General features: G+C 44.0%; 4 protein-coding genes across 7 annotated transcripts; 2 read left to right on the top strand and 2 right to left on the bottom strand.

The window, feature by feature from the left end:
* Positions 1-115: 115 nt before the first annotated feature.
* Positions 116-6,356, bottom strand: LOC108041334 (dnaJ homolog subfamily C member 5 homolog). 3 transcript variants are annotated; one of them, XM_017119234.2, is made up of 7 exons: positions 6,109-6,355; positions 4,416-4,554; positions 4,203-4,355; positions 4,009-4,140; positions 2,924-2,986; positions 2,156-2,360; positions 116-1,489 (listed from the first exon to the last, which is right to left on the bottom strand). In XM_017119234.2, exons 1-7 carry the CDS (start codon positions 6,141-6,143, stop codon positions 1,467-1,469), a joined length of 750 nt encoding a protein of 249 aa, XP_016974723.1. In that variant the 5' UTR covers positions 6,144-6,355; the 3' UTR covers positions 116-1,466. The 3 variants fall into 3 exon arrangements, with proteins under 3 accessions (XP_016974723.1, XP_016974724.1, XP_044314726.1); XM_017119235.2 differs by lacking the exon at positions 2,924-2,986; XM_044458791.1 differs by lacking the exons at positions 116-1,489; positions 2,924-2,986 and having other exon boundaries at positions 2,148-2,360; positions 6,109-6,356.
* A 2,907-nt stretch (positions 6,357-9,263) lies between these two features.
* Positions 9,264-10,155, top strand: LOC108041337 (GSK3-beta interaction protein). The gene has a single exon (XM_017119240.2). It carries the CDS (start codon positions 9,417-9,419, stop codon positions 9,873-9,875), a length of 459 nt encoding a protein of 152 aa, XP_016974729.2. The 5' UTR covers positions 9,264-9,416; the 3' UTR covers positions 9,876-10,155.
* On the bottom strand, positions 9,927-13,265 carry LOC108041336 (ATP-dependent RNA helicase Ddx1). The gene is made up of 4 exons (XM_017119238.1): positions 13,127-13,265; positions 13,021-13,072; positions 11,295-12,967; positions 9,927-10,554 (listed from the first exon to the last, which is right to left on the bottom strand). Exons 1-4 carry the CDS (start codon positions 13,140-13,142, stop codon positions 10,109-10,111), a joined length of 2,187 nt encoding a protein of 728 aa, XP_016974727.1. The 5' UTR covers positions 13,143-13,265; the 3' UTR covers positions 9,927-10,108.
* A 791-nt stretch (positions 13,266-14,056) lies between these two features.
* On the top strand, positions 14,057-19,489 carry LOC108041333 (guanine nucleotide exchange factor subunit Rich). 2 transcript variants are annotated; one of them, XM_017119232.2, is made up of 3 exons: positions 14,057-14,198; positions 14,255-16,345; positions 16,883-19,489. In XM_017119232.2, exons 2-3 carry the CDS (start codon positions 14,273-14,275, stop codon positions 19,115-19,117), a joined length of 4,308 nt encoding a protein of 1,435 aa, XP_016974721.1. In that variant the 5' UTR covers positions 14,057-14,198; positions 14,255-14,272; the 3' UTR covers positions 19,118-19,489. The 2 variants fall into 2 exon arrangements, with proteins under 2 accessions (XP_016974721.1, XP_016974722.1); XM_017119233.2 differs by having other exon boundaries at positions 14,058-14,172.
* Positions 19,490-22,001: the final 2,512 nt, after the last annotated feature.

Here is a 22,001-nt window from a genome sequence, read left to right as displayed (position 1 = left end):
CGCCGTTGAAAGTTCATCCCTAGAACGGGGTTTGTTTACCAACCTACTGGAGCTTTCCAGCGGCAGAGTCGACTGGGGCATACCCTGTGGGAGCATCAAGAACAGGACACAGCCGTGAGTTTGTATAGTAAATTTATTTCGGTTTCTTCGTGTTATACCAGAATACAATTGAAATTTGGAAACAATTGTTAAGTTTAAATTTAGTTTACTTAGTATTTTTGCCTTTGACTTGTACGAACAATAAATACACAGGCAAGACCTCAAAATGTAATTATCATTAATTGAATTTCATATATGCATGTTTCTTCTATAGATGAGCCAGGAACACTCGGACATACGAACCCTATAAGTTCAAACCTGGCCCAGAGCTGATCCGCATAATTTATGTCAATGATTTATAATGGGGGGTTCTAGGTATATAAAAGTTAGCTACTGCCGTACTAATTGCATTCATTTACATTTAAAAGCGGGTTAACAATTAAACGAAAATCAAACAGGATACAATTCATTTTGAAAATAATTTTAGAATACATATGTGCAATACTTTCAGGGGTTACAATTTAACTTTTGATTACTCGTATTTAATTTATATATATAAAGAGAGGATTATTAATATCTGTTATATAATTTATCTTTCCATTAACTTTCGCCTTTTATAGTGTCCTTCTTCATCGACCTCTGCTGCTTGACTGTGTGATGATTAATTGCTTAAGTTGACTTATTTACATTTGCATTAGAATCGGATCGGAGCAATCTGCTTGGCGCGTCGCTCGACAATTCATCTTCTTTACATAAGTAGTTTGGGCTTTAACAATTTAGTGCAAATTAACAGAAACAATCGGTGAAGAGGCGATCTTGCGAACAATTAAGCTAGACTAGGCGACGACACAAATGCAAACTAGATACACATATCATATACATATATATAATTACAGTGCCTCTCTTCGCGAGAAGTCGATTCATTGTCCACTGCGGCTGACTCCCAAGTCACGGAGCTACGCCGAAAGGGATCCGATCCCCAAGCAAATGTCTAGATAAACTCCCGATATATAATTTAATTAACACCGCAGGTGTTCTTAGCATGGCTGGATAGGTGGAGATGGTGGGTGCGCAGCTTGGCTATCGATTCGAGTTTTATATAGCTGTAGAGCTAGGTAACTGGCTTAAACAATGGAATTGGTGAAACTTATCCGAAGTGGAACAAGATCAACACGACTGGCCACGAGGCCGCCACCAAGTAAGATTGTTTAAAATTAGAGCTAAGTGCTACGGCTTAAAATAAATACATAGGTTTTTATGTTTACTCGCTTCAACATATCGCGCATCTTAAAAACAACTTTAATAATTAGGAAATAAATCTGGTTTTCTTTTTCTGTTACGATTTAGGGGTTTGTATTTTTCTGTGTCTGTATCTGAATGTGTGGCGTACGCATGCACATGGGGCTTGATTCGCTCGCAGCACTTGACTAATATTTTTGATTAACCATATCTAAAGGTGGAGAGAAAGGGAGAGAGAGAATAGTAAACAGTGAAAAGTGAGAACAAATTAAAATGTTCAAGTTGCATAACAAAAGATAAAATAAAAAAAAATCAAACTTAATCTTAATGAATTTCACAGGTCTTAATCTCTTTATGAAACATACAGATGGTAATAAGGATAATCCAACGAAATCGAGACGGTAACTAAAGCTTGAAAAAATCTTGAAAATGGATCTGGAAAACGGTCCTTCAAAAGGGGGGATTTGAAAACGACTGCCACAAACCTAGGGAATATACGAGGGCGAATCAATCAATCAAGGCAATGCCTATCCCGTCGCTCGGGCAGTGTGTGGTAATATGATTATGTAGGTGGATCCCATCTTCGCGTGGACGAATGGTTATGCCTGCGCATGTGTGAGACGTTACATACACAGGGAGTGTCTAAAAAATACCTTGCAGAATACACGAGCTTAACTGCTAGGAGGTGTTAATCTGATCGCTGGACGGGCTATGTCGAGAGGTGACTGAGTGCCTGCGCCACTTATCCAGCGACCGAAGGTTACAATATTTGTTCGATTTATGCACAATAACAAGTTCGATGGTCAAAGACGCTAGACTGGCTACCTTCTCTGCGGGCTGGCAGAGAGGCTGACTTCTGGACCGACTGTTTATATACCTGGCGTGTAAGTGGTCTGCTCCGTTGTGTTCAGCGATGTGTTCTCGTTAGCAGCCACGGGAGCACCGGTGAAAGGGTTGACTCCCACGGCTCCACTGGGAGGCGGCATGGCGAAAACGGGCTGTCCTCCGGCCTGTTCGCGCGGCTGTGAGGTCACGGGGGCTCCGCCCGCTCCTAGATTCACGTCGTCAAGATCGGCGTCCTCCTGCAGGACACACAAAAAAGTGATTAGACAAACTTTTGCTTTAACTTCAACGGTGCGTTTAATTTTTGAGAGCTTGGAGGGATGGTACCTTCGGCAATGTTTAGTCAAGAAAATTCGTGGGTGAGCTATCTACAAGCCATGTTCACTATTCTACAGCTAAGCTACGATTAAAATACTGTTGTGCTTACAATTACACGACAAGCAAAATACTACAAAATTAAAATTAGTAAGATGATAGCAAAGTAAGAAAATCATAAGAAATTTACCCAAGCATTTACAGCAGAAGAATGGCGAACCCATTCTCACAAACTTATTAAAGAAAATTTCCTTTTTTGTCATCTCTTCGTGGGATCTCTTTCGTGTTAATTTTGCGACTAAATGTTAGTTTGACTTGTTCCATTGAAACATATAAATTTTAATTGGTTACCGTTTAACTAGAGTTCGGATTTGGTTATTGGCTTTGCGTTAATTAATCGGTGGGTGACGGGTGGCAGGCGGCAGGTGATGTTGCCCCGAGTTCATGCGGTACTCGTGCTGTTATCATTTTCGATTCGGATACTTACAAGACGTGGCGGCTGTCCCAAATGCGGTGGCAAATCGTTGACCTCTCGATTGCCATCAGGGCGCTAACGGCGCGGTCGAGAGCGAGTGTGTGGTGGTTGTGGGTGGTAGTAGGTGGTGGATATGATGAGTCGATCGCAGTTTTGAGAAAAAAAAAGTTTAACAAAAATAGAAACTTAAATCGTCGGCTTCTCTTTCTTAGCTTGCAAACAAACAAAGGAAGAACGCTGCTGATGTAGGTGCGAACTAAAACTGAATGCGGAATGGGGCACGGAAAAACAAGAAAAGCAATCGTGGATGAAATCAAAATCGCTCGATTTTTGTCTGGAAATTCGATTTCGCAAACACTCAGTCGCAGCAAAATCCGAGCGGTGAAGTTATCATTAGTTTACATCAATAGATAGAGAGGGAAAACGTAGGAAGCATTTGATGATTTTCGTGAAGTACATTACAAAACATAGAATCAATATGAAATTTTGAAAAATTAAATATAACTCGCATTGATCGTAACAGTTTGTGTGGTGGGTTAGTAGTGTTTACCTCTGGTCCCAGAAACCAGGCTACTGATCTCTGCCGTGTATTGAGTACCGAGAACCAAAAACCAAAACGAAACTTTATACTTACCCCAACGAAAAACTAAGAACTAAGCTGTGCAATCAGAGATTCGAGTGTATGTACTGGTCTTAAGCAAACAAAGGAAGTGGCGTGCCGAAAAAGCTGATAAATTATACTATTAAATTATACTTAGAAAATGGTTAGTCGTTTATTGATCGGTTAAGCTAGTTAGCAAGCGTTGATAGCAGATGTAGGAGCACGTTTTTGACTAAACACTAGCTTTGCAAACGGAACCACAATACGGATCTCCTCACAAAAATCATCAAAATTGGTTAAGTGTTTTTAGTTGGCAATATTACAGTGGAGGTGGATGGGAAGCATGCGTTAGAGCCAGAGTATTGGCATTGCACCAGATTGTTTTTCTTGTTTTCTCTTTTCTCAACTAAATCAAAATGATTTCATTTACTAGCGGACTGGGTTTGGGGGCGGGGAGAAACTTGAATTTGGCTCTGCCAATTTAAACATCACTCACATTCAGATGTGAATACTGGTCGTGGGACTCGTTGACCGGCGGCTTGAATTTGCCGCAGCAGAAGTTGCAACAGCAGCAGCAGCAGCAACAACAGCAACATCCAGTGATCACTGCGCAGCAAATGAACACCGCCTGTGAAGAAGATCAGAGATTATTCAACTCGTCCAACGACGTTATTGCCTGCGATTCCTTACCTTCACAGCCGGCGAAGTGACCACGAAGTACGCATTGACATTTTCCTCGCCAAATTGTTCTGCTATGTACAAGCCCAGGGATCCGTAGTTGTCGTATATGTTGCGCTTGGTCTGGTCGCTCAGTATCGAGTGGGCCCGGTTCACCTCTTTGAACTGCAGAAATTAGGACGTTAAAAAGTGAGTTACGGACGAAATTAATCGCCTAAATTTCACCTTATCGGCCGCATCGACATTATCGGGGTTCTTGTCGGGATGGTATTTGAGTGCGAGTTTCCGGTACGTCTTTTTGATATCATCGCCGGTGGCCGTCTTCGGAAGTCCCAGGATTTCGTAGAGCGAGTCGCCCGATGTGCTGGATAAAGAAGTGAAATACTATTATGACGATCGCAGCGTTATAGTGGGGTTACTATCCACTGTGCGGCATTTGGAATTAATGGCTGATAAGAATAGTCAGATAAGACTTCGGAGTTGTACTGTGCCGCAGACATTTTTTCAGCAGCGTAAGTCACTCTCTGGCCGAGTGCGATTATAGCCAAGGGCTAAAACCTGTGGGCTATGAGTCACCACAGCAACAGTTAGCTGTGGCACGCGATGGGAGCACATCCAAGGGAGCACTTGGCCTCTGGGCTTGCCTGCACCCGAGGACCAGGCGTTGGCATTGGGGGCATCCAGGGCGTAAGCAGGTGGCATAACTGGCTCTGCAGCAGGGTCGCGTGCAGCATAAATTGCGCCCTTCCACATGCACACCGTATGGATTTTCCTGAGCAGGTGGGTGCTATTTATAGGCCGGGCCAGTGCATGAGGGGAAGCTTTGTCTGCACCCGCTTTGAGCGCGGGCAGAATCTGCGAGCTGATAAGACGGCAAGCGCTTGTCAAAGTGGTTGAGGACCACGATGATGAGGGTGATTAGGGGCGCAAGCGGATGGAAGCCCAGGGTCAGTGGGAAATGGGCGGCTGCACAGGGCCAAGGACGCTGGCAGGCGTCACGACAAGCAAAACCAACTCGCTTTCGCCTTGCACAGCGCCCAGAACTGGGCCAAATAAAAGCAGTTCGTGCTGGCATTACTCATATCAGGCCGAAGGGGATAGTGGGCTAGCACGACTGTAAAACTCTATGGCTGATAACGGGCTCCGGCTAGTTAGCGAATCTGGAGGTCCGTTGTTATCGCTCACTTATAGGAAATTCTGTATGAGTTGCACGAAGAGTAAACATGAAAATAGTCAGCTATAGAAAAGTCAAAATTGCAAGCGTCGTATTAGCGAAATCAATTATTCTTGCTAACTCTCTTTAGCATGGTTAGATTTGAAACACTTTTCAGTTGAATCTTATTAAAATATTAGGAATGTTGTGAGTCATGAATAAGTCAAGAGACTCCATGTCCATTCTGTATAATACAGCCCCTATAGGTTTTGATATCTTGTCGAAGCGGCTGTTGGTCAAGATATACATATGTACGTTACAGGATCGGAAACTCTTGTCTACCTGTTACATACTTTTGCAAAAATATGGCCTCTAAACTCCGTGAATACCGGGTACAACAGCGATTGTTGTCTTTTCCTTGAAATATAATCGACATTCGTAGGATTGCAGGAGTTTGTCCTTGGCCTTGTCCAGGACGAAATCGTTTGTCGGGTTGTCTGCTCTTGCTGCCCCGCCACTCTCCCCCTCCACATCTTTCCCTCGGCCCTGATCCGTGCTTATCCCGTCACAGCGAAGGAAATGCCTGCTGGGCAGGCTCGAGAAAACTTCTGCCGCGAAAAATCAATTCTACGCCAACCGCGCTGCCTGCGCGCAGCTGCTACTCACACTCACACACAGAACAGTGTGTGACTGTGTGTGTACTCTGCCGACGACGTGTGTGAGTGCGCAGTGGAGGAAAAACGAAGGAACACTGCAAATACTTACGAGAGTTTTCTTTTATCCATGCCAGGTGCGCTCATTTTGCCGCTCGTGCCTGTGTCACTTTGCCTGCGAACGGGTAATTAGCACTACACTCGCGATCGCTGTCACACGCCCTGAATCTCTGTCTGCCAAGCACCCACAACTTTTCTTCAAATTGCAGTTGAGTCGTCGTCGCCGCGCCGTTGCCTTGATTCTTTTATTTTTTCGCAATGAAATCCCAAACGGATCCGACGTGACCGTAGCTGCACCGTTTAAAAACACCACGGGCTTCGAAAAATATACCAAAGAAATAATGTGCGTAAATAGCCACGAAAACGAAACGGTGGTGGTTAGAACACAGAATTGGGTTTTTAAAAGCCCATTCACACAGAGCACCATCCTAAGGGAACGGTTTACAAAAGTAAAACTTAGTTTAAAAACTTAGCATTCATTTACCATTAAAAATAGCCTGACATACTTTCACCGGTAGTAAAATTTTTTTTTGGGCGATCGCCAGATGCAGTCACTTGCTCTCCCTCATAGCTAACAGATTTCTTCGATCTGAGCACTAGGCTTAAAAATTAATTGAGAAAACTTTAGAGATGTACAACACGGCGGTCCAATTACTTGAGCTCTTTTCTGATTTTCTCTTAAAAATATCAACACTACGTTTTAAAACATAAAACAACGTTTATTTAATCACGCTTTTTTTATACAAGTCTGAACGTGACTTAATCATTGTGAGTTTTTAAATTGAAAGCGTGTAATATTTTTCATTTTCGGTTTATCCAGTAAACAATTTTTAGAACAAAAATTAATATTCTTCTAAGACTTTAAAGCCGCTATTTGATACATGTCCACAAACATACAAGAAACCAATTTAAAAGATTAAGTTAAGCAGTTTTATAAATATCGAAAGACTGTATCATAAAGCTGACATGGGAACAATCGGGAAAAAGGAAATTAACATTATAATACTTTATATTTTTATATATACCCATATACTCCGAGATATATTCAATTTGAACAATTTCAGAAATACGGTTTTACTTTAGTAATAATCGGATATAGTCATATCATATAGTTTCCATTGGAACGATCAATCAAAACAATTGCTTTAAGCCAGTACCAGATCGACAAAACGACGCCAGCTGGCGTCACTTTAGTCAGGCTTTTATCACCCGGTACTCAGAACGACGAAAAAACCAGAAAATTTCCGGCCAACCACCTGGAAGAACTTTGATAAACCCAGGCAAAAATAATATTTTGGCGTGCGCTTCTCACTGAACATTTAAAAAATGGAGGAAAAAATAAAAAACCTGGTAAAGTCGATTGCAGGATTTTACATGTGAGGACAAAATAACATTAATACTAAATGGGGTGCCTCTTGTCAGATCAAAATGTTTTTTAGGTAAAAAAAAAAAAATAAAAATGCAGCTATGAATTTTAAATTAGCAAATAATTATCAGTAAAATAAAAAAAACTTGAAGACTTGTCTTGCCAAGGTAGTTGATAATATCTGATAATATTGATATTTGAATTTTAACTGCTTGTCAACAAACCAAATGATTGACAGTACGACATAATTCTGATGAACTCACGAAATTTTGGTCACACTGGAAAGATTAAAGATTTTACGCTAGGGTACTCGTTTGTCGATCTGAGTACTAGACTTAAGGAAGTCGAAGTATTTAAAGTAAAGCCTAGTACTCAGATCGACAAACGAGTCCGCTAGCGTAAAAACTTTAATCATTCCAGTGTGACCAAAATTTCGAGAGTTCATCCATCAGATGGGTTTTTTGACAAGCAGTTAAAATTCAAATATCGTATTTGCGGGAAAGAGCTTTTAAAAGATATTTTCAACTACCTTGGCAAGACAAGTCTGCCGCTGTACAAAGAAATTAAAAAACAATTCAATTTAAATTTAATGCCCTCTTCCCATAGAGTCCATCCGTCTGAAACGGTTGGGATTTTTGACAAATGTGAAACTCCGATTCCCACAGAGAACATACACCATCCACCATCCGATAACAGCTGATCTGAACAGCTGTGGCTCATCATTTTAGTCCGTTGCATTTTGCACAACATTTAAAATGAGCACAACAGCGTTATAAATGATACCTGGTAACAGACTGAAAGTGATCTACGCGAACAACCAAATCGAACTAATACGTCTGCAGATTTTTGCCAGCCTGCAGACAAAATATGAACAGCTATTAACCAATATTGTCTAAATGGTAACACATGAAGTTGATTTTATATATAAATGTTTGTTCTTTGTTTTATTATAATTTCATATTTTATTTTATTTTAAATGTTCTGCTCCATGTTGTGAGTACGGTATGCGCCTAGGAAAGAGTGAAGCAACACCTAATGCTGCCATACGGATTGAGCAGTAATTAATTAATTATTACAAGTATAAAAAGCATTTTTTGAATTGGCGCCTTCCTGTTCAAAAGTTACCCGCCATTATTTTTTTTAATTTTCGTGTGAATGTTCCAATTTCCACTGTCAAGAAGAAGAACTCAGAGTTGCACCATAAAAACATCGCCTAACTATCGCATAAAAATGTCCGTCAAATTTGGATGGGAAACTATCTCGGAATTTTCGGAACGGTAAAACCTTATTAACCATCCGTTCAACGGATGGTGGATGGAGCTCTGTGAGAAGAGGGCATAACAGTTTTTTTTTTAATTTACTGATAATTATTAGCTAATTTAAAGTTCATAGCTGCACTTTTATTGTGTTTTTTCGTACATTTATGACCTAAGAAACACTTTGCTCTGACAAGAGGCACACCAGATAGTATTGATGTTATTTTCTCCTCACATGTAAACTCCTGCAATCGACTTTTGCGGGTTTTTTGATTTTTTCCCTCCATTTATTAAAATGTCCAGTGAGAAGCGCACGCCAAAAGATTACATTTTTAATTCTTTACGCTAGGGCTCACCAAAAGTTTTTTTCACGTGGTTGGCAGCGCGAAGTAATTTTCTGGTATTTTTCCGTCGCTCTGAGTACCGAGGTGAATAAAAAGCCTGACTAAAAGTGAACGACAGCTGTTTGGCTCTCACTCTCTCTCATGACTGGCATATTCGTCGATCTGAGTACTAGGCTTAAATGATCAAATAAAATGTGGTATTGTTTAGAGAAAACGAAAATCGGAACGTACCTCTCCCATTCCGCCATCTAAAATATACTAACGCGTGTTAGATGCCAGACAGCTGCTGTGACATATGGAAAAGAAAAGACATGTTGCGCCTGTAAGAACCGAACAAAATCGACTGGGATTCAATTAAAAGGCGAGCCTAAGCTTTCCTTGCGAACCTGACAGGATGGGCGAACCAAAAACCAGCGCGGAGCTTGGTGAGGAGCAGGCCTTCAACTGCGAGGACGAGGCCAACGCCATCATCAACGATGTGAAGGCACACGTCGCGGAGATATGCATTTCCTCCAAACTGGCGAGCGATGCCACGCAGATCTACCTTAACATCCGCACCATTGAAAGCGCCACTTGCTGCGTGCAGGTGACCAGTCGTGGCTTCAAAATCGTCTCCTCCCAGTACGACACCATAGACGAGGATCCACGGATCTCCGCCCTGCTCCGCAACGGACAAAACCAGGAAGAAGATGAGCAGGAAGAGATCTTCGAAACGCCCTACGCGCTGCTGGACAAGATCAGTCCACGCTATGTAGAGTCGTTTGGTAACCAGTTGTGCCAGCAGCTCAGACAGCTGCAGCAGATGCGGACCGAGTTTCACGAGGAGGACGAGGAGGAGGAGGAGGAGGAGTAGTGATGGCAAACGGACTCCATCTCCCAACCGAGGCTGTTTACTCTTTAGACAGAAGATTTTAATGTTAGTTTAATTGAATGTTTACTCGTAATGGCAGAGCTAGAGCTCCGATTTCCTAAATATTTATGTGTGTCTGTGCCGCAAAAGTATTCCCGCATGAGTCGGTCATGCAGTCGCCTCATTTCACCATACCCTCTCCTTGCTTAGCAAACGAATACCGCTCCAGATTCGCGTTAGACCTTAAGGCGTTTCAAAAATAAAGATTGTGATTGCAACTCCAGGTCGGTCAGCTTTCGCACGGTGGGCACCAACTGCTCGACATGGTCCTGGTAGCCGCTGCCCATGTTCAAATTTTTCTGGCCGTACACAACCTTGCCGTCGAAGTCGTTGACTGGAACCTCCATGGCCCTGTCCACCTGCTGGATGGTGATATTCAGGTGATCTTCCACCTCGGCCAAAAGGTTCGGCTCGTTGTACCAGATGCAGCATCCACGGACGTCGGTTAGGTTGGTGTTGTTGCAGTTGCGGCCGCGCGACTTGCACCACTCGCCGTGATACCACACCTTTTCCGGCACCGTGGCCACCAGACTAATGGCAAGACCCATGCGCTCCGCCCTGCCCACTCGTCCGATTCGGTGCACGTAGTTGGTCTTGTCGTCGGGAAGCGTTACGTTGATCACTAACGGCGGAAGGAAAATGAATTATTGATGTTATTATGTACCAGAAATAGTGAAATAAGTTTTTCAAATAAATATAATACTATTTAGGATTCATAGGATATTCCATGTGCTCAATCCGGAAATTAATTGTAAGGATATCAAATCCAAAAATGATATAAAAATATTTAGAATAAAAACCATAGAAATCAGAATTGCAAAAAAAGTAATCTCAGCAACACGCGTTCTTTCTATATATTTTCGTGGCCCTATATAAATGAAAATACGGCAGTTTATATGGAACCATCACTGGATTGAAAGCTGTCATGGAAACAATTTGGGCAAATAAGATCTTGTTTTCTTGATGGTTATCCCAGGGATCCCTATTTTATTTTTTTAATTAAATTAATCCATGATTCAGGAATGAAACGGACACGGACAACGGACGCTGTCTGTTTTATTCTCAGAAATTTAATAGGGCCGCGGCTTTGATTCGTTATCAAAATAAAATTAAATTAATTTACGTCAATTGTAGTTATAGGATTACTCGAGGTCATACGTCGGTTATATTATAATTTCTTCTATAACACAAAAGTAATCCAATAACTACAATTATTGTTTAATAGGACGATACAAAAACCAACTACATTTATTTCATTTATATCCCTCTTAATTGATTCTCTTGCAATATTTTCACTATTCATGGAGTTCTCTTGATCTAACTTATTCTAGATCTGTGTGCAAGGGCAAATTGATAACTCACTGAAAGGTAGTCCTGTGATGTCTAGACCGCGGGCCGCCACATCCGTGCAAATTAGGAACTTGACCTCCTGCCGCTTAAACATCTCCAGGTTCTGTTTGCGTTCCTGGGGTTTACGGTCGCCGTGCAGGCAGACGCACGAGTAGCGTTGCCCACCACACTGGTATTTTAGGTATCTCTCCAGGTTGTCACAGTCTTGCTTGGTGCGGCAAAATATGATGGCTCGGTCCATCTTGTGCTTATCAATAGCTAGGGCACAGTACTCGCCCTTGAGCAGCTTCACAGCCTGCGACTGCGTCTCTTTGGAAGGATTGCTTGGATGAACGTTGTCCTGGGCGTGGACGCCGTCGGTGTTAATTGGATGGCGCAGCGACTCCCAGCTGGTGTCCGCCTGCGGGTCAACAAGGCAAACCACGTGGTGCACAGTCTCCGGCACGGCATCCTCGCCCTTCAGATCTACCCAGGTGGGAAAATGCATCAGGCGCTCGGCCATCTTCTTCACTTCGAAAGCGTGCAGCGTAGCCGAGCAGACAACCATTTGCAGCCGGCGACCGTCTGTTGTGATCTTAGGGATTTGCTTGTGCAGTCGATCAATCAGTTCGGTGTAGCCCTGCTTCAGAAGGGCGTCCGCCTCATCTAAGACGAAGAAGCGGCAGTGAGTGAGCAGCACCAGGCCGCTGTTGATCATTTCCTCTAGCCTCCCGGGTGTGCCCACTACGATGTGTGTGCCATGCATCAGCTGCGCCTTTTGCTCCTCCAGTCTCACGCCGCCGATTAGAAGCAGAGAGCGCACCTCGGGGTTGCTCAGATGGTACTTAAACTTTTCAATCTGGTTGTAGGTCTGCTCGGCCAGCTCCCTGCTGGGCTCTATAATAATGGCCTGGGGGGCGTTCGGTGCTGGCTTGGCAGAAGCGGATCCAGCTGCGGGACTGGCCAGTGGATTGGCCTTGCTGTGCTCCGCTCCAGCCTGGCAGGCGCCCATGAATCCATTGCCCGGAGCGTACTTGAAGTCAGTCTTTCCCAAGTTGAATTGCATTTCGGCGTTTTTAAGAACCACGGCCGGGTAGAAGGTCTCCTTGGCTAAGTTCTCCGGCAGGCGAAAGGCGACTCCCAAGTTCTGTCCATTTTTGGAGAAGCTCACCTCCAAACGTTGCAAGTCCAGCAGGCAGCCAATGACATCCGCTTTACCGAAGGCCTCACCGTAGTCGTCGAACTGGCGGTTGTTGGACTTCTTGCCGGTGCCACCGAATCCGAAGCCCATGCGGCAGGTGCCTAGATCGAGATTCGCCTGTTGCGTGGACCACCCGACGCGACACAGGCCCTCGTCCGTGACCGTGGCCTCGAAGTAGAACTTTCCCTTGCCCCGGACTCCAGTGGTGGCCCGGCACCCGTGCCACTCCTTGAACTCCCGCGACTGGCAGCGTAGGCCATCGGGAGTGACGGCGAGGGCGTTGCCGCGGTCGAAGAATGACATGGTCCAGGGAGCCACTGATAGTCCACTTCCACCGCCCTTACCCACTTTTCCCTCCTCCAGATCTCGCAAAGTCTCCCACACGATCTGCAGGATGGGCAGGCAGAAGGCACCCGTTTTTCCCGATCCGGTTTCGGCGGCCATCAGCACATCGCCACCACCCAGTATTAGAGGAATGGCCTCCGCCTGGACATCAGTGGGAAGGCTGTAAATTAAAAGTGTTATTAATTGCAGAAACCCTAGTGGTTTTCCCTTTACGTCCAGTCCAACTCGTCTGTGGCCTTTCCCAGCTCCGGGAGCACGCCAAACTCTGCGGGGAGGGATTAGTTAACAACAAGCTGATTAAATATTAACAGTTAAGTACCCTCGAATGCAGTCATTTTGGGAATATGTCTTTAATTATCTGTATTATACTGCTCAAAAGCCGGCTGATGTATGTATGTAGTTTTTAATTCGCCGAATTTGACTGTCGTACGCGACTGAACCAGTTAATGAACAAATAATCGGGAACTGTCAGGTGCTGCCAACTTACCAAGATGTTAACGATTAATATTTAAAATAATTTAATTAATAATTTTGCCTGTGCTTTGCCTGTGAGAAATCTGCCACTCACTGACGAGTATTAAAATATGTTGCCTACTCAAATATTGAATTTCGACGAATCAATTATGTCTATTTTAAATCAAAGTTAATCCTAGCTTAAAAATGGTTTTGTCTTGCAGTTGTAAAACAAATTAAATATTCCTTTTTGGCTCTATGGTTCTTTATTTAAAAAGTATTACTTAGGTTGAAAAACATATTTGTCTGGCAAAAAAAATTATTTAATGGTGACCAGATTTCTGAGTTGTGCTTTTTGAAAAACCAGAATAAAGAAAAACTGAGCGTAAAGATTGCAAGGTCGGTGCATTTGGAGTAGGGTATTCAATATTTTTAGTGGCGCTGGAGGAGAAAATTAATTAATAATAATTAAGGTTATACTTTGGGAAAAATTGGCAAAAACCACAAAAATAACGGTATTTTTTAGGAAATTGGTCTAGTAAAAAATCTCGGCCCAATTATTTGTAAAGAAATGAAGTTTGCGCTTCATAAAAGTGAACCTCAAGTGCTATGGATGGTACTTATTCCGTTCATTTAAAGCACAATTAGTTATAATGGATGTTGTGGAGGCAGATGAGCCCGGTCTGGACGAGCCTTATTACAGGAAATAGCTAAGCTGTCAGCACTGTCCCTAAAACAAAATCAGTGGTGCGAAACGCCGATTAGCAAACAGCTGTGATTTCGGGACGCTTGCCAACACTCCCATTTGTGTACGCGTAAATCGCGCAGAATTTTTGTTGTGCTGTGGAATGTCTTGTTAAAGTGTTGATTGGGCGAGGGATATCATGTAAAACTGGGCGCAACCCACAAAATGTAAATGCACCCGTACCCGCCAGCAGGTTAAAACATATTTTGCGCATTCCTGCCCTTGCTAATGCAGTTTTCGTTTGCGCAGTAACTTTTCACTAGGAGGATGTATTTTCCCGTGGGATGGCCTAAGCGGGTGGGACTGGCGCTACCCGGCGAGAACGCCAGCATCCGGCACATTTGCTGCGACGCGGTCAAAATACTCGTGGCCGCCGTGGGCGATGAGTTTCTGGGCATCTGGTATGCGAATCCGCTCATTCCCATCGCCTACTTCCGGCGTACGGAGGACTCCTTGCGACAGTACGGCTCCAACCAGCTGATCGTGTGGAAGCCGGACTCCCGGCAACTGGCCCTGCTCACCGCCTCCGGCGCCCTTTTGCTGTACCAACTAGACTTCGACGCCAACGGCAGTGGGATCCTGCTGCAGGTGGATCCGCCTGCCGCCAGCCTCAAGCGGGACTCAGCCGAGCTGTTTATCAAGGAGAACATCCCACGACTGAGCCTGCGCGAACTGTGCAGTGTTACTCTGGGCTCCGTCATCACCACTGTGTGCTGTATCAGTCTCAGCGAACTCCTGCTGGCCACTCAGTCCTGTGAGCTTCTGCGTCTGCAGTGGACTCAATTGGAGCACGCAGAGAACGAACTGGAGCTGCCAGCCCTGGCTGCCATCAAGCTGCGCGACATTCCCTTCTACGTTCAGCAGCAGCCACAGCAGGCGTCGGCCCGGAATGTGCCGCCCTTGAGCAGGGACTCCTACGTAGCCTCGCTGGAGTATTCGCCGTTCATCGGCGGCTGTGCAGCCGTCTTCAGCGATCGACGTGCTGCCTTCCTGATTGCCAACCATCTGAGATTTGAGACGGACCACATGCACGGATTCTGGGTTCCGGACGTGGAGGATGCGAGCGTGTGCAGTGTCAACCACAAGTTCCGTCTTTTGGCCTACGGGCAGGAGAGTTCGGCGGTGAATGTGTATGCGATTGATGATGCTACCGGAGGACTAGAGTTTTCGCACCGTCTGATGCTCACGGAGAATGTGCTGCCAGGCAGTCTTGGGGCGGTGAACGAGCTGAAATGGAGCCCTGATGGTTGCGTCCTGGCCGTAAGTTGGACGAATGGTGGCTTGTCCCTATGGAGTACCTTCGGAGCATTATTAATGTCTACTTTGAGCTGGGACTTTGGTCTCAACGTAGATCTAGTTCGGCAAAATCCACTCAAACTACGCCGCCTTGAGTGGTCTACCGAGGGCTACCAACTTTTCATGCTGACGCAGCAGCCGCCGGAAAAGCCGGAAAAAGACAAGAGCAATGTTCTGCAGCTGCAGTTTGTGAAGAGCGCGCTTAGCATGAATCCCTGCATGACCACCAATCCGCACATCCTGCTGCAGGGAGACGACTGCCTGTACCTTAACCAGGGAAACAATCTAGAGCTGTCGTACGCCGGGAGTCAAGCCACGTTCCCCTCAAGCGGCGTGGGCTCGGATGATGCGGTGTCTGGAGATGGCGATTGCCTGGAGCTAAAACAAAGACCGCACATGGGCAGCATTCTCACGGAGAGCAAGTATTGGACCGTCTTGCAGTTGCCACTAAACTACGCGGCCACCAACTGGCCAATCCGATATGCTGCAATCGATCCGGACGGACTCCATTTGGCAGTGGCTGGACGCACTGGACTGGCCCACTACTCGTTGGTGACCCGACGGTGGAAGCTATTCGGCAACGAGTCGCAGGAGAAGGATTTCGTTGTCTCCGGCGGTCTGCTCTGGTGGCATGGCTTTGTGGTCATGGGCTGCTATTCATTACTGGACCGCACCGATGAGCTTCGCTGCTATCCGGCGGATTGCAAACTAGACAACCAATTCGGCCACAAGCTGCAGGTACGAGCGCCTGTAATAAGCCTGAACTCATTCCGAAACCAGTTGATTGTACTCACTGCCGATGGGATCGTAAGCCTGTTTAACATGTCTAAGAAATCGGCATACGCCCTGGATGTTGAGTGCGCCTACGAGCTCGATGTGAAGAGCATCTGCATTCACCCCGCCTGCATTGTGAGTCTGACGGTCACGAACCTCAAGAATGAACTAAAGCCGCAAGGTCAGCAGCAGGGTGGGGAGCAGGCAGAAACTATCATAGTAAATGTGTGCGGCCGCATCCTGATGATCCAGCGCGACGCCGGCGAACAGGTATATATAGAAATATAGGCTTTTCTAAGCATATCTGCATTATTTTGGAAAGTAGCAGAGTTTCCCAATCGTCGTGTTTAATGCGTACGTAGATCAAGGTCATTTCGTTTTATTTAAAGAAATTTGCGAACTTTTGATTCACTCGGCCTAATAGCGTTTAACGTAAAACTTACTAATTGGTTAATTTGTTGGGTTGGCTAATCATTTAATCAAAATAGATATATCCTAAGCTGCCAATGAAAAGTGTAAGTTTATATATCTAATATATCTATTATACTGACCGTGTGGTTATCTGCACATTATATTCTCGCGATACACACTGATCTCTTCAAACTCATTAAATTATTATCGATTTAATTGGAATGTCATGTAGATTTTGGGTAAATATCTTAGTTTTCCGATTTTCGATCTGCACCTAGAGAACCAGATAAAACTTTGTTGAGGCAATATGACGGTCTCAGTTACTTTTCATATTTCTACATATCATATAAATTTAATATGTACATAAAAAGCTAATGTCAAATCTTTTCCAAACAGGTACCCAACACCTTGCTGGCCACGTGCCTGGCCAGCTGCGTTGAGGTCTTCTGGCTTTCGCACTCCCTGGAGCGCTGTGCGATGCGCGACTGCCTCTGGCTTTACTCGGGGGCCCACGGGATGCGGGTGTGGCTTCCCATCCTGCCGCCGGGAAGGGAGCGGCGCGAGGGTGAGCAGGGCAGTGCCCAGCGACTGCATAGTTTTATGTCCAAGCGGATCATGCTGGGCTTCCCGCTAAAGCTCTACCCGCTAGTCGTGCTGTTTGACAACGTCATCGTCTTGGGGGTGGAGAACGAAAGCACGCTTTACGCCAATGAGCAGGGCTCCCATTTCTCACTTCCGTTCGCCGTGATGGAGCGCAAATCACAAATATATCTGCATATGGTGCTGCGCCAGCTGATAAAGCGGAATCTCGGATACTCCGCCTGGGAGATCGCGCAGTCATGTCGCTCGCTTCCCTATTTTCCGCACGCTCTGGAACTACTCCTGCACGAGGTTCTTGAGGAAGAGGCCACGAGCAAACAGCCCATTCCGGATGCGCAGTTGCCCAGCATCCTGGACTTTATAAGGGAGTTTCCCGTATACTTGGAGACGATTGTGCAGTGTGCCCGAAAAACCGAGATCGCCCTCTGGCCCTACCTTTTTTCCATGGCCGGCAAACCCAAGGATCTTTTCCAGATGTGTCTTCAGTCGGAACAGCTAGACACGGCTGCCAGCTACCTAATTATTCTGCAGAATTTGGAACCCTCAGTGGTAAGCAAGCAATATGCCACCATGCTACTTGATATTGCGCTGCAGCAGCGAAAGTGGGAACTGGCCAAGGATCTGATTCGCTTTTTGAAAGCCATTGACCCCAATGAGATCGACTCGCCGCGCTCCTCGATGGTGGTCAATGTAAAGATCGCTCCGCCACCCCAGGTAAACACACAGCAACAGGTGAATCAGAACGCGGATGCCTTCAACATGGTTTTGGGTCCCATTGCCAGAGAACGAAGCTTCTCCACTACGGTGACTAGCAATCTGCCCAAAGACAAGCAGTTGGCTGGTACTGCGGGAGTTGCGCCTGTGATGGAAACGACCAGTTCGGGAGCACCCACAGTGGTGCGTCGTCGGTCTACTAAGCAGCGGGAGACCTTTTGCATCGATCTGATTCTACAGCGCCATGCTCGTCAGCTTCTCCAGAACCACAAATTGATGGATTTGGGCTATATGTGCGCCTATCTGGACTTTCACCTTGTCAGTTGGCTATCGCAGGAATCAGAGCGTGCAGCCAAATTGGATGACTTTGCCGGAGCCCTGCAGGCGCTACACGTGGAGCTGCAGCTACCCAGCCCGTTTCCAACTCCAGTCAAGGACGACTTTGCCCAGCTACCTGGCAGCGTTCGACAAACAGGCGGCGGGGGATCCTCGCAGACTTCCGAGTCTGGCTACTTCAGCCTAGCCACGCCTAATGGGGCAGCAACGCAGTCGCCCCAGCTGCAGCCGAGCATTAGAGAGGAGGAGGAAGAACTGCAGCAACCCAGCTCGCTACCAGTTTTGAAAACGAGATCCGGGTCGCAGTTGTCGTTTGACAACTTTCGCTACCGCCGGCTGTACTCATTACCCGCATCGGAGGACGACGTGGCCGTGGATCCACTGCCAGGAAAGCTGTCCATCAAGCTGCGCTATCTTTTGCAGCTCTTTATTGAAGCAAACTGCACGGACTACGCGCTGGTTCTTTCTATCCTTCTGCAAGATGCAGCATCAATATCGCGGATTGTAAACGGAATAATCCGGAGCGAGTCGGTTCACAGCTGTCGGCGCACGGAGACGGCCCTCAAACAGTTAAGTCAGAGCACTTTCGAGCACAGTGGATCTTTGTACCGGGGATTTGTCCTCACCTTGCAACCGCACGTATACCTGCTTGAACAGTACATACAGTCGTTGGGGGACGCAGCCTGCTCGCCTCTTCAGGACGCCAGCCCAGGCGACGAGCAGGGAGTGGACACTGCCACTGGACTCCACGAACTGGAGGATGAAGAGGGAGAATTTGTGCCAAAATCGCAGCAGGCAAACGGAAACCAATGGACTGTGTCGGACCTTCGTCCAAATCACCAGCGGCTCACGCGGCACGCAAGTTTAGAGTCAAACGGGAACCCAGCGGTGGTCAGCGGCTCCTCCGCCCAGTCAACGCCTACCCAGCGGCAGCTGCCACGACAGAACAGCCGAGATCGGGAGGGCTGTCACCTCATGTAAGCCGTTAGCCGTGATCCGTGGTCGAAATCCGTACTCCACATACTCAGCGCAAGGATGTAGATACGTACTCTAACGAGCATTTTGTTGTAAGTCCGTGGTGAAAAGCGTTTTGTTGCTGTAACTCGTTGATAAATTTTCCGTTAATTGTAAGCCAGCGTAAACACTCACATGCAGACAACGAAGCGTCGCCGGCAAAAACAAAACAAAACAAACAACCGTATAACCGTATGAAACATACGTAACGTAATCCATAATTTAGTAGATGAAATTTGCTGCAATATTTGTTAATTAAAATTATACAAACAATATACTTAAATATACAAATCAAATACAATTATATTTTTACTAATAAATGAAACTATTTAACAATAAGGGACTGTGGTATTTTGTATTAAGTACGTTTATGTTTTTAAATTTTAGTTGAAGCTGTCGTTGTACCCTTACAGATGTTATTATAATTTCAGTTAAAAGTTTGCAACGGAGGTCTCTTTTCCGAACCTATAAAGTATATACATATATTCTTTATCAACATCATTAAATAAGTTGATATAGCCATGTTCTTGAGTTTATATAAAACCTAGTCTTACAGCTTAAAAGCCATCTGTAATAAACTTTCCCAAAAGTTGTGGTTCTGTTGCCCAGATCGGACCACTTTATTATATACATAGCTACCATAGGACAAATTGGTAAAATAATTGAAACAAATTAAATCTTCGTTGTTTTTAATCAAATGCATTTTTACATTTTCAGTTTTTAAAAATCAAAAGACTATATCTACAGCTCGAATAGGAAAGATCCAAAAATGATTAGGAAAATTTACTTAGCATCTTTGATTTTCCACATATACCCATAAAACTCAAGATGATTCTTATGATTCAACAGATCAACGATGCTATTAATTTACTTAAAAAAAGATAAAACATATTATTATAAAAAAAACTTTATATTTACACCAGAGTAATTTGTTGCAAAATGACAGTTTTTTGGGTTAAGCCTTGATATCATAGTTTATCAATCATACGTACTGTTGCCTGAATGAATAATGAAATATTTTATAATAACTGATATTACGTGTCGCATGAGTCATTTTTAGGGAATCGAAAAGACCGTAAGTTTTCGGATAAATATTTTATTCGATTTATATGGTTCATTATCGGTACATTCGTACGCATTTAAAGTTCCCCTTCCCCAGTTCTATCACTAACCATACAACATGGTTGTCCAGCAATGCCGTTTAAAAATAGTTGTTTGTTAACCAAAATTGTTTAAAGCTTTGTCGCTCAGGGTACTTTTTTTTATCGTTTTATTTTGGTTCATTAAACTTCCAACTGGCGCGTGGATCGTCGCATGCTACCTCTACTGGTCCGAAAACGAAATGATATTTAATATAGCAGGATCAAAAAATCAGCTAGAACCCAAAAGAAGTTAGTACTTTAAACTTTTCTGGATATTCGGAAGATCTAAGAGCATTCCAATCCCCTGCGGCTATTGTGACAGGCTGACTTTGTGACACGGCCAGTTGTAATTTGTTCGCTCGCTCCTGCTGTAAAAGTTAATCGCTGTGACTGATTCATTACGTGCTCTGCTTGATTTGGTAATGCAGGTGGTAGTTAGGATAGTGCCACTGCCGGAGTCTGTGTTGCGCGAGCTGCGCATTTGAAGTTTTCCCACCAAGTTTTCGCATTGCCAATTCACAAAGTTCAACACACATGTATACATTTACTACATGCACTGAGAAAAACGGATTTATTTATTAATTCTCAAGGAGTATTTTTAATGGAGGATTGCTAAGACCACTTGATTTATAGCTCTTAGACTTTAAAATTTAAGCCCATAATTTAATTATTATTAATAACCTTAGCTACTTACAAATAGTTTTAAATTTAAATAATAATTAATATATATATTTTTTACAATAAGTGACCCTATTAATTTCTCCTTATACTAAACCTCCACTAACATATGTCCATAATTTGGCTTATAGTTTTTCTCTTTGGATGAATATTAATAAATAATTGTAGTATTTGTTGTTAAAGTTCATTTATATTAAAAAAATCCATAGTATAGTATTCTGGCATTAATAGTAAATATGTATTGGTTGTCTGGATCTGGTTTCCAAAATGTGTTAAAAGTGGTTTTCAAACCCTGGCAGAGGCTATTTTAATTTCCGTCAGAATTGGCAATACAGAGAAAAAGACTCTTCTGACCATTTAAAGTATAACGGTTATTGTTCAGGATCAGCATTAGAGTCGATGAACTTAGTTTTAAAGCTATTGGAATAATATAACATTTTTGTTCTTTTGCAGTTGGTATATATGTATTATAAAACAAATTTGTTTCATACTCCTATAATTTTAATTTTATAAAATTCAGATTTCTATCAGACAGCTGTCATAGGACAAATAGAAAACTTAATGGAAAAATAAATAGAAAAAGCGGTATGGCTTGATTGTTGATCAATACGTAAAACTCAATATATAGATAATTTATGTTTTTAAATATAGATTTTAGGTTTTAAAAAAAATCGAACGACTATAATATAAAGCTGCGACAAGAACAAATATTTGTAGAAAAATCAAGATAACTTAATATTGCTTATATATACAAAGGCGTTCAAATCAAAATACATATGTGCAAGGGTATATAAACTTCGTCTTGCCGTAAACAGAATAAATAAATATTTGCAGCCTGCATATAACAACTGAAGACTTATTCGAAAAACTATGGCAATACAACACTTTTTTGTTGAGTGCAGGAGTGCAAGTGTAAGGATGGCAGACCCGGCAGCTTACAATAAAACCGTAAGTCTCACTGAGCGTAATCACTGTAATGTTACGATGCGGCAGGAGGCGGCTAAAGTCGCAGAAGTTGCGAGTTCTCTTAA

Source organism: Drosophila rhopaloa, unplaced genomic scaffold (assembly GCF_018152115.1).
Source record: "Drosophila rhopaloa isolate 14029-0021.01 unplaced genomic scaffold, ASM1815211v1 contig_171, whole genome shotgun sequence".
NCBI lineage: Eukaryota > Metazoa > Arthropoda > Insecta > Diptera > Drosophilidae > Drosophila > Drosophila rhopaloa.
This window is presented reverse-complemented; position numbering and strand designations above follow the sequence as displayed.

Coding starts and splice junctions, on each gene's coding strand:
- LOC108041334 (XM_017119234.2), bottom strand. CDS start 6,143: ATGAGCGCACCTGGCATGGATAAAAGAAAACTCTC. Junction 4,555..6,108: donor ATGGATAAAAGAAAACTCTC/GTAAGTATTTGC, acceptor TTCTTTATCCAG/CACATCGGGCGACTCGCTCT. Junction 2,987..4,008: donor ACCAGTATTCACATCTGAAT/GTGAGTGATGTT, acceptor CCGCGCCGTTAG/CGCCCTGATGGCAATCGAGA.
- LOC108041337 (XM_017119240.2), top strand. CDS start 9,417: ATGGGCGAACCAAAAACCAGCGCGGAGCTTGGTGAGGAGCAGGCCTTC.
- LOC108041336 (XM_017119238.1), bottom strand. Junction 12,968..13,020: donor ACAGACGAGTTGGACTGGAC/GTAAAGGGAAAA, acceptor TTTAATTTACAG/CCTTCCCACTGATGTCCAGG. Junction 10,555..11,294: donor CATCACAGGACTACCTTTCA/GTGAGTTATCAA, acceptor TTCCGCCGTTAG/TGATCAACGTAACGCTTCCC.
- LOC108041333 (XM_017119232.2), top strand. CDS start 14,273: ATGTATTTTCCCGTGGGATGGCCTAAGCGGGTGGGACTGGCGCTACCC. Junction 16,346..16,882: donor AGCGCGACGCCGGCGAACAG/GTATATATAGAA, acceptor TTTTCCAAACAG/GTACCCAACACCTTGCTGGC.